This window comes from Papaver somniferum, chromosome 5 (genome assembly GCF_003573695.1).
Source record: "Papaver somniferum cultivar HN1 chromosome 5, ASM357369v1, whole genome shotgun sequence".
NCBI lineage: Eukaryota > Viridiplantae > Streptophyta > Magnoliopsida > Ranunculales > Papaveraceae > Papaver > Papaver somniferum.
The window spans coordinates 116,228,701-116,242,747 of NC_039362.1; the positions used below are offsets into that span (position 1 = coordinate 116,228,701).

Here is a 14,047-nt window from a genome sequence, read left to right on the forward strand (position 1 = left end):
CAACACAAGTTATAGATAGAGTAATATGGATACATAGTCAGCGCTCAAGGACGACAAAAGCATAAAGATAAACTTGCCTTTTTCAGAACATACCTACTGAATGGTTTCACTTGTAAATACGAACCAAGTCAAGGGTATTCCCGAAAACTTCAGCTTATTTAAACCGTCGTTAACCAAACTTCTCCTCTGTTTCAGAGCAGAGCAGAGCACCAACAGAGAGTACACCTGAATCTCTCTCTCATTCTGCGTTCCTCAGAAATGATGAAAAAAACTAGAAATTCATCTCAATCAGTCTGTCTTCTTACTGTTTTCTTGGTTATAATCTTCACCATTTCGTTTTCTACAACTACTTCTTCTGTTGAAGCAAGAAAGAATAATCACCATAGAAATACCAAAAATCGTCATGGGCATCAACATAGTCATAATAAGAAGAGAGGACATTCTCCTGCACCATCATCTTCTCCAACACCTACATTTAAGCCTACACCACCAAACCCTTACACCAAGAAATCAAACATTTTCGATGTTTTGTCTTTTGGTGCTAAAGGTGATGGGATTGCAGATGATTCCAAGGTAACACCTACTTGTTTTTGGGCGTCCTTTGAAATCCAAAAACAAACATGTTCTCAATTGTTTTGGTTTCCTTGCATTTAAAAGATCCCCGAGTAACGAATTTTGTAAAATGTCATTTTTGGGGAACAAATTTCATTTTCTTTTGTCAACCATTTTCCATTTGTAAGTTCTTAAAATCGAATAAGCGAGAGTTTTCAGGTTTTCACTTCCTAATTTGCATCTTGCAGGCATTACAAGGTGCATGGAAAGCTGCATGTAAAGTAGAAGGAGGAATAGTGGAAATTCCGTCAGAATTCAGGTTTCTCATAAGACAAATTTCACTTCAAGGTCCATGCAAACCTCACCTTGTTCTCCAGGTATGTATGTCAGTAAGTTTTGTGTTTGCTTAGTTTGATTTCCATAGCTTATTAGCCAAATGAGACATAATTTTGATATGGAATAACAGATTGATGGGATTATGTTAGCTCCACCAAATATAGGTTCATGGTCAAAGTCCGATCTATATCAATGGATAAACATCAAATGGGTTAAAAATTTCACAATTCAAGGGGGTGGAGTTGTTGATGGCCAAGGTTTTGCTTGGTGGAAACCTAATGAAGTCAGCTACATTCAGGTATCAGCATATGCATTATGAGAGAAATTGTCTAACATAACGAAAACATTTTACCTAGAGATAAAACATTCAGTGCTAAGAAAATTTTAATTTTTATCTTTTTAGCAGAAGACATCGAAACACATGCCAGATATGAAACCAACTGTAAGACGAGTTCCATATCTTCTTAATTATGACGATTTATCCAATTACGTGTCTTTCCTTACTTACTAAGACTTGCATATGTATCTTGCAGGCTTTGAGATTCTATGAGAGCTCCAGTGTTACGGTTCGAGATATAAGAATCATTAATAGTCCATTGTGCCACTTGAAATTCGATAATTCAAGCTTTATAAATGTCAATAATGTTACGATTATTTCGCCTGAGAATAGCCCAAACACAGATGGAATTCATCTTCAAAACAGCAAAAATGTAGAAATCCAACACTCCAACATTGGATGTGGTAAGTAATTCTAATAGATTAAGACCTGTTTAAGCTTTGAGTATGTGATTTTCAATTATAGTTCATAGGACCATGTCTAAACTACCTAATAACGGCCATCATAAGTACCATTCACTGAATGGAGAATAATCTAAAAGGCTAAAGAGATTTTGGTGTTAGTAAAAGATTTCCCCAGTTTTGTTGCTATTGGTGAGTGATATACACGTGGCGGACGTACAAAGGTCATTGGAGGAATCTATTCATTTGAAATACTATCATGTAGTGTAGTGGGTATTTCCCAAACAGGGAAATTTTTAGAGCACAAATACCCTACACTGCATAGATGAAAATCCCCTTGAGAGGGTAATACCAATACCCTAATAAAAGCTCTTTAACCAACTAACAAGTAAAAATGGTATATTTATTTGCAGGAGATGACTGTGTATCAATACAAACAGGGTGTTCGAATGTACATGTTCATCACATAAACTGTGGACCTGGACATGGAATTAGGTAATTAAATTAAATTCATCTTTGTTTGAAACTTAAATGTCATCTCACTTGTATCTGATATGTGTTTTGATCTTGATTTTTTCAGTCTTGGTAGTTTTGGGAAGGACAAGACTATCGCGTGTGTTAAAGACATCGTCATCGACAATATACTGATGCAAAATACCATGTATGGAGCAAGGATTAAATCATGGCAGGTAAAAACAGTTAAAAGACATGAATGATGCCTCTGTCCATTACGTATTTAAAGGAAAAAAAAAATCAGTTTACCAATAGAAACTCACATTTTCGCAGGGAGGTATGGGATTAGTAAAGAATGTAACGTTTTCGAACATTCAAGTCTCTAACGTTAGCACACCGATCATGATAGACCAATACTACTGCGACAAACAGAAGTGTAAAAATCAAACGGAAGCCGTGGCAATAACGGGTGTTACATTTAATCAGATAGTCGGAACATATGCAAGCCAACCATTACATCTCGCGTGTAGTGATGGTGTCCCGTGTAGAAACGTCGATCTCATTGACATCCAACTGAAACCATCATTAGTTTCTGGAGGTTTTCATCAAGCTCTATGTTGGAATTCACATGGCAAATCACAAGCTCCTTTAGTTCCTTCGAGCATCGATTATTGTCTAAGAAGTGGAGTTGGCTCTTTGAAAAGACCATCAAAATCACATAGTGAACAATTTTGTTAGCTCACCTAACTGTGAACTTCTTAATTGCCATGCCATGGCCGAGAATATTCATTTTTCTTGTTCTTCAATGGCACTAACAATCCCAAGTTCGTGTCGTTTGATTTTTTGGTACTTTTGTGTGCATAATAAGAGGTAATAGTATTTAGTGTGTTTGTAGAGTTTTATGTGTCTGTTTTCACTAAAATCAACATGGAAGTTCCAACTTGGAATCTTGTTACTTGAAGCCATACGCCAATAGACTTGGTTCATCATGCTTGATGAGTTAAAGTTGTTTTTAATGGTTATAAGTCCCCTACAAAATCTTATTTGATATTTGGTCTCTGCCCATCTTCTCTTTGGAACTTGAAAGCATATTCATAAAAGTAAAAAAAGTACTTCCTCCGTTCATTTTTAATAGGCCGGTTTTGTTTTTAGAGAAAGTTAAAGAAAATTAAGAGAACTAATCATTGAAAGTGATCTCATGACACTTGTCAATAAAAGAAGTGAAGTGAAATGGTCCCCATGACACTTGTCACCAAAAGAAATATAGTGAAATGGTCCACATGACACTCGTCATCAAAAGAAGTTAAGAGAAAAGTGGTCCCAGAAAACTAAAGTAAGATTTGACTTTCCCAATTAGAAAACCAGCCTATTTTTTTGAAACATTTATTTTAGGAAATCAGCCTATTAAAAAGGAACGGAAGGAGTAAGATATAAAGAAAAATAGTTAGTGATAGAAAAAAATTAAGAACGGAAATTTCAAAAGTCGGTAGCTTTGAACTCCTTTGGAACCTTTACTTGTAAGAGACAGAAACTGACCAACTTATATTCTTTTGGTCTGGTAAAAAATGGAGCGTTGATGAATTTCAAACTCCTGCTGGAGACACATCTGCATTTTCAAACTAAAATTGAACTGATTTGGTCATGTTGTTGTAGTGTTGGCTAAGATGCAACAGGCATGAGGCATCGCAACCCACCACTGATTAAACTGCTACTGACTTGTAACATAACTGATTTTCGAGTGGCTAGCTAATCTTTTGTGACTACTAGAACTGTTCTGAAGTTAAAAACTGGTTTTTTACTTGAACACTCATTTCTTTTTACCAATGGATGTTGAGGCTTTAATGTTGGAGGAAATGAAGTTTAAGAGTTCACAATCATTCTTTATAAAACCCCTGCTTTTCTCAAAAGGCTAGGAAACTGTATATTATTTCTAAAAAGGTTGAACAGCAACTGAAAAGAGAAGAAAGGTTCTTTGGAATTGTCAGTGATGGTCAAGTGTTGAGTGTAGTGGAAGATCATTTCCGACGAAGGGAGAGAGGAGGGGACCAAACTGGGATTCCAAGGTGGTTGCCCACACACAAATAGTAAATGACAAGGAAAAAAGAAGGGAAGGGAAACAATACCGGAAGGACTTTGATTCCCTTCCTTGTACCGAGTGAGCCAACTGAGAGAAGGAAAGAGCAGATAGTACTGCAACTTGCAAGAACCCAGGGAAATTACTTCAATACAACACAATGTGTGGTTCCCGACTAAAATTTTCCAGCCAACCTGAAGGAACTTCCTTTTAACTAAACTTTCTTAAAGCAACAATAACAAATGCTCCAGTTCAAATACAAAATAAAATAACAAATGCTCAGGTTGTCTGCCTCAGTCAGGACCATGCAACAAAAGCATTGCAGTCTTACTTGGTTAAATGCTGAAACAAAACGAAAAGTGGCAGTTTGGTTCTGTTCTGAGTATGGCAATAACTACTGGAAATCCAGATGAAACTGGACCCTCTATCAAAAAAATATACAAATGTTTCTTCCGGGATGCGGCTTCGTTTTTATGACTGTGTGGGTGTCTTAACTTGTAGCTCATGGATGATAAAACAATTGGAACTATTGTCACCATTCCCTATCATAAACAAGTACGAGAAAGTAACCTCAAGGTAGACCCCCAACTGGAATTACCATGTACAGGTATTGAACTCGCCATGCTGAAATGAACTTCAATTGTTGCGTACTTTTACATGATGTTCAAACCACAAGATTAGTAGTAGGTACAAATAATATACAGGAAAGCACACACAACTGCAAATCCTGGTGTGCGTTTACAAAGGAGGTCTTCTGGTACTATACCTTCCTATATTTCCATTAAACAAGAACAAAAAGAGTCCCAGATAACAAAAGCTAGTCACAGACAAATAGGAACAGCTCCCACTTTCCTTCTACTTCTTTGCTTTCTAAAAATTTCTCACAGCTTTTTCTTTTGGGCATTGAAAAACCCACACTAATACAGACGCCTTAGGAAAAATACCAAGGTCTGACAACACTAAATCTTCAACAACCCACAATCTGTTTGGAAAGAAATAAAAACAAATACATCTTAAAAATCATCAATAAAAGGTCAAAAGCACCCATCAATACCTCTTCTCTTTCTCAAGTGAAATAGAAACCGACAGACCCGCAGAATCATCATCATTACATTGCAACCACATTCTCTGCGCCGTGTCACATCTACTATACTCTTCCCTCTAAATGTTGCGAAGTCTACATGTATAAAACAAAACCCTGGATTAGCAACAGCAACCAAGAAAGAATACAAGGAAACTTCTTAAAGAGGAACGGCAACCTACCAGCAAACAAGCAGATTCACATGCCACAATGACTGTTTTTATCTTGGACAAGAAACCACAGTTGCAAACCTTCAATCTTCACTACCACCACCATATGAAGCACCCACTTCTGCACCGCCACTATTCCTCCCATAACCATTTGACCCACCACGCCTCGACTGAGAATGACCTCCCCTCTCACGGTATCTTGAACCCATTCCCCGTGAAGAAGAACCTCCTCCTCCTTCAAACGATTCACTAGGTTCATTACTGTAAGCCCTGGCTGGCTGGTACTCATAATGTGAGTTGTTCCTCCGTCTATCAGTTTTTGAAGGTTGCTGTTGATGCTTACTGGCATCTTGCACCGCAGAGTTCCTATATCCTCCATGAGATGCTTCATGACCTCCTCTGCCACTGTGTTGACCATGCCTGCGCGGGCCTGGAGAAAAGGGCTGTTCGTTTTGGGTATCTGCATTTTCAGGCACAACTACTCTAGTCGAGTTCTTCGGACCACCAGTTTGGGAATGAACAGCATCCTTGGATGAGTCTACATCCTTCCTGACTTTCTTAGCCTCTTGTTTGCGCGGTACTCCAGTGTTGGACTGATCAGCCCGATGCTGAAATGAGGCACCAGCATTTGTATCTTTTTCGTTTCTCAAGGCAGGAGGGTTACCACCTTGGGCAGGAAAATCATTCTCGGAAGCCTTGTCAACCTGACTGGAAGCTCTTCGACCTCCTTGGGCTCTGTTCCCCTGTCTATTATTATTAATAGGAACAGGATGTGGCTGAGATTTGGGTTGCCAATGAGACGAAGCATGGTCACCAGCAGTTCCATGGTTTTCCACCGACATGGTTTTTCCATCTGATTGCCTCAATTCATCTTTCACATTGTTCCGTTCTGAAGCATTGTGACTGAGTGATGTAACCTTGTTCCCTTTGAATTGCTGTCGCCTTCCTCTGTTTGGACCTCCATGGTCCTTCACAGCAACAACAGGGACAGTCGGAGGTTCACAAGGAGTATCATTCCAGTTGTCATAATCTTTCGCTTGCCCTTGCAACAGTACCTCTGACTTGACAGCTTGGGGCAGTTCAATTGGTTTCTCAGTAGTCTTGCTTTGAACTAATGAGAAAGATGATGATTCCTGTGAAGGATGCGCGATATCTGATTCTGCCATTGAACCACGTTGCCGCCATAATCCTTGTGGTTTACTGTACTTACTATTCTTAGTCTCCCCATTCTTTGATACAGCAACCGGACCTACTTTTGAGCCATCAGATGCACTACTACTTTCAGGAGTTAGAGATCCAGATTCTGCTTTCACACTTGTCTCACTGGATAATGCCTTGTTGACAGATGGAGATGATGGTCGTTGAGAGTTTCCCTGCTGGGACAGTTGCTTTGGAACATACCTCTCCATTTCAGCCCTCTTACTTTTTTGGTGATTCTGAACTCCGCTCCCATTTGTGGCCGGGGCTTGAATTTCAACCTTAACATTATTGACAGGTTCATCAGAAACCTCATTCTTATTCAGTGAACGCACAGGTGTCCAAATAACAGCTTCGTTGCCATGGCCTTTTTCTGTTGGTCGGTAGCCTTGCGCATTTCTCTGCGTACGCCGAGGGGCCTGAGGCTTCCAGTGGTTGTCTCCTTTACCATGTGAATCCTCAGTTGGTAGAGACCATCCATGTTCTGCAGAGATAACTACATCTGGTGAATTCTCCTTTAATGATGTTGCCCGAACCAAGTTACTTTCTGAAAGGGATCCCCATACAATCTGCTTAGCAATTTCATCAGGCCCTTTTGCAGCATTTCCTTCATATGGTACTGATGATGGTATAGGTGCACCTGATGAAGCCTCGTCCAACTTCTGCTTGTTCTTACCAGTCCTGCTATTCTTCTTCTTCTGCAGAGGTACGGGATCATCAGCAAAATTATTAGTGTTACTGGGCAAACTAGATTCAGTAACTGAAGCATTTGCATCTGCAACCACATTCTGGCTCTTTATTCCTCCATTTTTCCCAATGGATACTGACTTGTCACTTGGATTCCTATCCACTGGATTATTATTCTGCTTTTTTTTATTGCCCATTTGTTTCTGCTTGACAAGTAAGGTATCATGACCTTGTGACACAGCTTCCTGATTGTTAGAATCCGATTTATCAACATCCTTCTGCAGGGGAGTTGGCAATGGCAAATTGATTTTGACGACAGGATCTTGCTGATGCTCGGAGGCCGTGCTCAATGGTAAAGCATTATCCAGCTTCTCAGTTGAATTATCAGCAAGAGCTCGCTTATTCAACTCTTCTAGTTTCGCAAGAGCCTTGGCTTTCTGCTCTCTTATCCGCTCTTCCTCCTCTTTTTGTAGCTGTTTTGCGCGTTGTGCTGCTATCTCTTTCAGTTTAGCCCGCTGACAAGCAAGTCCAAAAAACTATCAAAAGCCAACAAAACATAAGCTAGAAATTTTACGACCAAAATGAAGATAAAGTTACCTGCTCCTTATAGCCACTTGCGTCAAATGTAGAGGTGGCATGCAACTCCACTGGCAGCTTGCCCTGCAGACTGGTTTCAGATTTCTTTATTACCTCTTGAGTAGCATCCTGATCTGCCTGACAAACGTTAGAGGTCGACCCAAAACTATCCACCGGAACAGTAACTGAGGATTCTGCAACAAGAGACTTCTGTCTCCACTCTTCAACCTCCTGAGTGTTAGACCTTCCTTTACCTCGATTCTTTGGTCTACCTTGCACTGCCTGAGCTCTCTTGTGTGGTTGAGACCGAGACATCACTCCATCCCCTGAAGAATTCAATCTAGTGGCAGCCGAATCAGACCCTGTCCATGACGCAGGCCGCTTATCACCAGCAGAAGCACTAATGCCATGAGTAGAAGCATGAACAGGGCTGCTTGAAGTATTCTCGGGAGCATGATTAGCTTCAATAATAGACTGCTCAGATTTAGCATTCACAACCCTAGCTGGCTTCACCTTCTCATCTCTGATAGGAGTATGTCCAGCAATACTGTGCTCATCAGAAATTCTTGCTTTAGAAACTAAACCCTTCTCCATCAGATTAGGATTTCTTTTGGTTGAAGAAACCGGATTTAGGTCTTCCTTGGTAACAGTTGATACTTCTGATTTCTTCACCAACCCATCATCAACTTTCTTGACTTTGTTCATGCTGTCTGTTGTGTCCAATCCAAGAGGGACCGCATTATAATTTCTTCTGGAATCGGTAGATTGAGAAGAAACTTCAACAGAAACATTTTTGGTAAACTCCGCTGATTCAACATTTCTGTTATCAGCCCCAGACATGTTATCTTTCATGGGTGTTCCAGGTCGGCTTCCTCTTCCAAGAGGACGTGCACTAGTTGTCACGGCGTGCTCCTGCTCCCTTTTCTCGTTACCATCATTGTCTTGCCAACCATCATGTTGCTTCAAAAGAACCTTGTAAGGTCCCTGGTGACTACCTTGAGGATGCCCAGATTCTACATGTTCCATAGAAATAGCTGTGCTTGTAGGACCAAACCCAGCGGGTCTGGCATGAAATTTTCCAGAGTCAGGATGGGCATTCTGTATCGGGTATCCACCATAAACACATGGACCAGTTGCCATGACAGGAGCATCTCGTTCACCAGAGTTTACATGTGGAGGGCCGTAATAGCCATCATAAGGCACCTGACCTGGGTAAACAACTGGCCTAACTGGCATCACAGGACGGACATAAGAATCGGGCATGTGGGGACGGTATGGCTCTCTAGACCTTGAATCAGCCATGTGGGGACGGTATGGCTCTCCGGTCCTCGGATCAGGCATTTGGGGGCGGTATGGCTCTCCGGTCCTCGAATCAGGCATGTGTGGCCGGTATGACTCTCCAGTCCTCGAATCAGGCATGTGTGGCCGGTATGACTCACCAGTCCTGGGATCAGGCATATGCGGTCGATATGACTCTCCAGATCTGGAATCAGGCATGTGGGGCCGGTATGAATCTGCAGTATTCAAATGATACCCACCTGGGGCTGGACCATTTCCTGGCCTTGGAACTACCTGTGAGTTGGGTAGGGGCCTAGCTGGAAGGTGGGGATGATAATAAGCGAACTGTTCAACAGGGTAGTTACCAGGAGGGCCTGGTGGAGGCCCATATGGAGAAACACCTGTAGGCCTATACCACACTCCGTCAGGAGCGCGTACAGAACCATGCCAAGGGTCAAAATGCTGAGGAGGCATGCTAGGATTTGGGAATGGGTGGTGTTCCCTCTGCCAATGATCCATGCTTGCTTGGGGTGGGCCTCCATTATACGGAGAATTCTCTCTTCTCCAAGAATTTAAAGTTCCTCGTTCCCTATTTGCATCCATGGACTCATCATCTAATACACAAAAGAAGACGATATGAGAGATGGATGTAGTTTAAAAACATTCAGTTCAAGTCAAAATTATGTTTGCTCACCAGTATGCAAAATTTCCAAATTCTCTTTTCGTGTTGCCACCCCAGAAGCTGAGACAGGACGCCCCTGCGAACTATGATCTGCCATAAAGTGATGTTCAAACAATCAAACATATAAACAAGCATTAATATGCATTGCATAATCACGATTATAATCACAAATTGAGTAACAGATATCACGATAATAATCAGATGATGCTACTGACAAACATAAAGTTTTCATCTAAATCCTTTCACTCATAAAAACCAAAGACGAATACAGTGGAGATGTTTAAGGTAAAGTATAACCACTAAAACATTTTTTAGGCACGATCAGACTGGCACATGTTGAAGTATTCATAAGAATCCATGTCCTTGTACACATAATATAGGTAGTCAAAGTTTGCATCCATAATAATCAATGCATATACAATGATATAATCATCTGTAGGTGGTGATGCATTTCACTATGATAAATCAAGCATGCAAGAAAAAGTAAAATGCTGGTTCAGCTATTTCATTGAGGTTGATCTTATAGGAGAGGGAAAAGAAATGTGCAAACTAGGGCAAGGAATCAAGTTCGATTCATGGCAAAGTACAAAAGGTATAAATTTGAAACGAATAACCACAAGTCCACGACTTCTAGGATACCGCAAGCCTCGTTACTAGGCCTTCTAGGTTTTAAAAACTCAACCACTCTAGAAGAATGATTAGAATGAAAATGTCAACCCATCACAATAAGAAATAAATGGATATGTCAAATATATATGATAAAATAGCAAGCGATAGAAGCACCTTCTTGCCCATCTGCCTCGGTATCCTTCTCAGAACCAAGTGTCGGAAAATCTCCAGAACTCAGACTGAATGCATTCGTCTTGGAGGATGAATGTCCCTGCAAATATATCAATGATTATAAATTTTACAACTAACTCAAACTATTCAACCTACTATGAAATTCTCTAACCACCTAATGTTTTCCAAAGAAAACTACAGTGCTACCAGGAAGAGCACATAAGACGTGAACCAGATCAAATTCATGACACTAACACCTAATGTTTTCCAAAGAACACTACAGTACTACCAGGAAGAGCACATTAGACATGAATCAGATCAAATTCATGACACTTCATACCTATGTGTGTATAGCCGTATACAAGTTCACGACACTATATCATATATATGTTCGAATCCATGCGTATGCATGAGCACGCACACACACATATATGAACCATTTATCTCTATGTACATATCATATATATACTCGAAACTATTCTTACACAAATCATTTGAAAAATACTGCTCAAAGTAAGATTAGGCTGACCATTGTCTTTTGACAGCTTTAACGTTAAGAAACCAGGACAAGAAGTTACCAATTTTTCGGCATTCCCTGATGAACCCCAAACACCTGAATTTTCGGATACAGGTTCAGCAAATCGTGACAGCTGAGAGCTACCAGGTCGTGTGTCTGCGCTACGAGGACGTGTCCCTGTTGATGTCTGATTTGAAACAAAAACTCCTGATGCTGAAGATGGCCGAGAACTTGAACCCCATGCACTAGAAGCAGGTTCATGGGACCTATCGCTACCAGCTGTGGAGGGCCTAGTACCAGTTCCACCAGACGAAGGGCGACTATTCAATAACGGTGAACCAGCACCTGCACCAGCATTAGGAGGCGATCCCCATGGATTTGACGCAGTAGATGAACGACTACCCCAGCTAAGTGTACCCCTGCAAAAGTCACAACAGCCACATCAAACAGCTAAGTCAGCAATAGAAAAGAACAATATCATTTGGCCTAAAATAATAATTAAACATTGCAATATTGAGTAGGATACAATGTCAAATCTATAGTGAGAAAAAACAAACCAGCTGTAAGACTGTAAGGCAAGAAGAAGAAAGAAAAAAACAAAGAGGCAAATGACTTACTTGGGAACAATTTCAACGTTAGGGTCAAGACCATGGTTCTCCGACCTTAAATAACAAAACACAAAAGATGACAATCAGCAAATGAAGAGTGGCATATACACAAGATCTAAGGACATCAAGTACGCAAATTACCTTTGACTGGGTAAATTAACTGGTTTAGGAACCGCAACCTTTCCCAAAACAGTCATGCCCCCTCTTCGTGCAGAGACCCATCTAATAGTCAATATGTACATGTAAGAAGCGTAGAAGTATAATAAATACAAGTGCAACTGTATCACAGAACAAGACTTTCAGGTAGGTTATCCAATTTTAGCTGGATGCACAGCTCCTCAGTGCAGATATTCATAGAGATCACATTTTAGGGGGGGAGGTAGACAACATGAATAAATCATCACAACTGCGATCTAAAATCTACCCTTTCAGAATATATCATCACAACTGCATCTATTACAGCATTAATCCCAAGCCAAAACAATTTTCAAAACATCAAAACAGAAGGCCCGCAACAGAAGTAGCTCAATTAAGATTGCATGTTGCTCTGCCAAAAGTCAGTAACAAGATTAAAGTGTCTTATGGAGAATGTTGGTTTCACTCAGCGATTTCACTACTTTTAAGGGAAATCGCATATAACAGAGGGTAATGGCAGAGATTAGATGCATAGAAAAGCTCACATACCTTTTCTCGCCGGTCAACATACTTGAAGCCATAGTTCAACGGAGACTGCAAGACCATCCAATCAATTTATAGGACCTAACAAAATAAAAAATAAAATCCTATTAAAAAACATGACGAATATTTTTAATCAGCACCACAAGTAGAGACACAATGCTTGTTTAGAAAATTAAGAAAGTATTCGCAGAAAAGATTTCATCCTCAAACATTTGACCTAGGCCAAATACCTAAAGAGCAATGCTATAATTATATGTAGTCTAAATTGTTTCGCGATTAAGTTTGTATATGCAGAGTGTCGGCTTAGCCAGGTTAATTTAGCTTAGATTAGAGGGGAACCAATAAACAGAATGGGAATATCACAACCAAAACCCGGACCCTTGAAAAGAATAGCAACACAATAAGATAAATATATTTTTACAAGCTCTGGAGAAACTAAGCCTAAAGAAATAAGAAATATGCAATACTTTTCAATTCACAGCTGGAATTTATACGACCTTGGTAATTATATGCAAACAATCTCAAACAATCATTGCACAAAAGATTTTTATATTTCTAGCTATGGATCATCCCTACTATATGATGTCAAATTTGGTTTGTATTTTTACTCTCTTATGTAAGCAAACAAATCATATTATCGACAGAACATGATTTCTTGTACAATTACAACCATTACCACTTTGTACCCAACTCTTCTTCTTTTTATTTATCAGCACAACCAACTAATTTCTAGCTAGAGTATCATTATTCCCCTGGCTAATTTATAACTTCAGTAAACCCTTTCATATTTCTATACTTAATTCATACATTATCAGTATATACAGCATTGCCAACCCTAAAATCAATCTATTTTACTATGAAATTACAACAAATTAACTAAACCTTACGTAAATTATCAAACTTTCACATTTTAAATCAACCTAATTAGCAAAATCATAATAACTAACCTTTGAATTCAGATTATTTAAAGTATGAAATCAAACACAACCCTAGATAAACAATGACTTTCCTTTGATCTACAAAAATATCTTTCCCTCCTCTTCTTCGGTTTTATTAAAACCCTAGAAAAAAAATATCAAACAGAAGAACCAATAGATCTATATTGTTTAAAGGGAAGAAACAATATTGAAGATTCCTAATGATCAGAGAATAGGACCAGGAGAAGGAGGTGAAATCTTCGTATTGTTGATTTTACAGACAAGGGAAAGAAGATTTTGCAGACGCGAGAGGGAGAAGAAAGGGTGCGCAGGTTAGAGAAGTAAACACGGAAGAAATATTGGGTTTTATAGTTACGTGTAACTTTGAGTATTGTTATATCACGATTGGAGTAAATGTTTTTCTTTTTTCTTTAATTTACTAAATTATTATCCTATTGTGAGGTGGTAAATATTTTTTACTTTGAAATTACCAAATTATCCTACCGTGAGGAGATATAATACGGCCGCAGAATAAGGTTATAATGGTAATTTTTGTAAATATTAAGAGGACCACCTATGTCAGCAGGCATAGTAGGCAGGAATCATGTACTCATCATGAACGATGGTTTCCATCAGAATTCTCGGAAGAGAAAGAGATTTTGCTAGTTGCGTTTAATAAATTTTGCATTACATAAAGTACTCACGTAAATATACACGTATAAA

The 14,047-nt window shown here is 39.5% G+C and overlaps 2 protein-coding genes across 3 annotated transcripts; one reads left to right on the plus strand and one right to left on the minus strand.

The window, feature by feature from the left end:
• Positions 1-201: 201 nt before the first annotated feature.
• Positions 202-3,068, plus strand: LOC113282480 (polygalacturonase At1g48100-like). 2 transcript variants are annotated; one of them, XM_026531494.1, is made up of 8 exons: positions 202-573; positions 801-929; positions 1,019-1,186; positions 1,292-1,330; positions 1,422-1,629; positions 2,040-2,121; positions 2,207-2,315; positions 2,413-3,068. In XM_026531494.1, the coding sequence occupies exons 1-8, from the start codon at positions 259-261 to the stop codon at positions 2,815-2,817; spliced, it is 1,455 nt and encodes a 484-aa protein (XP_026387279.1). In that variant the 5' UTR covers positions 202-258; the 3' UTR covers positions 2,818-3,068. The 2 variants fall into 2 exon arrangements, with proteins under 2 accessions (XP_026387279.1, XP_026387280.1); XM_026531495.1 differs by having other exon boundaries at positions 1,295-1,330.
• Positions 3,069-4,763: 1,695 nt separating this feature from the next.
• On the minus strand, positions 4,764-13,669 carry LOC113282481 (protein MODIFIER OF SNC1 1-like). Its single transcript, XM_026531497.1, has 10 exons — positions 13,355-13,669; positions 12,414-12,488; positions 11,871-11,951; positions 11,739-11,783; positions 11,183-11,540; positions 10,608-10,704; positions 9,837-9,914; positions 7,886-9,756; positions 5,417-7,803; positions 4,764-5,330 (listed from the first exon to the last, which is right to left on the minus strand). The coding sequence occupies exons 2-9, from the start codon at positions 12,443-12,445 to the stop codon at positions 5,488-5,490; spliced, it is 4,878 nt and encodes a 1,625-aa protein (XP_026387282.1). The 5' UTR covers positions 12,446-12,488; positions 13,355-13,669; the 3' UTR covers positions 4,764-5,330; positions 5,417-5,487.
• Positions 13,670-14,047: the final 378 nt, after the last annotated feature.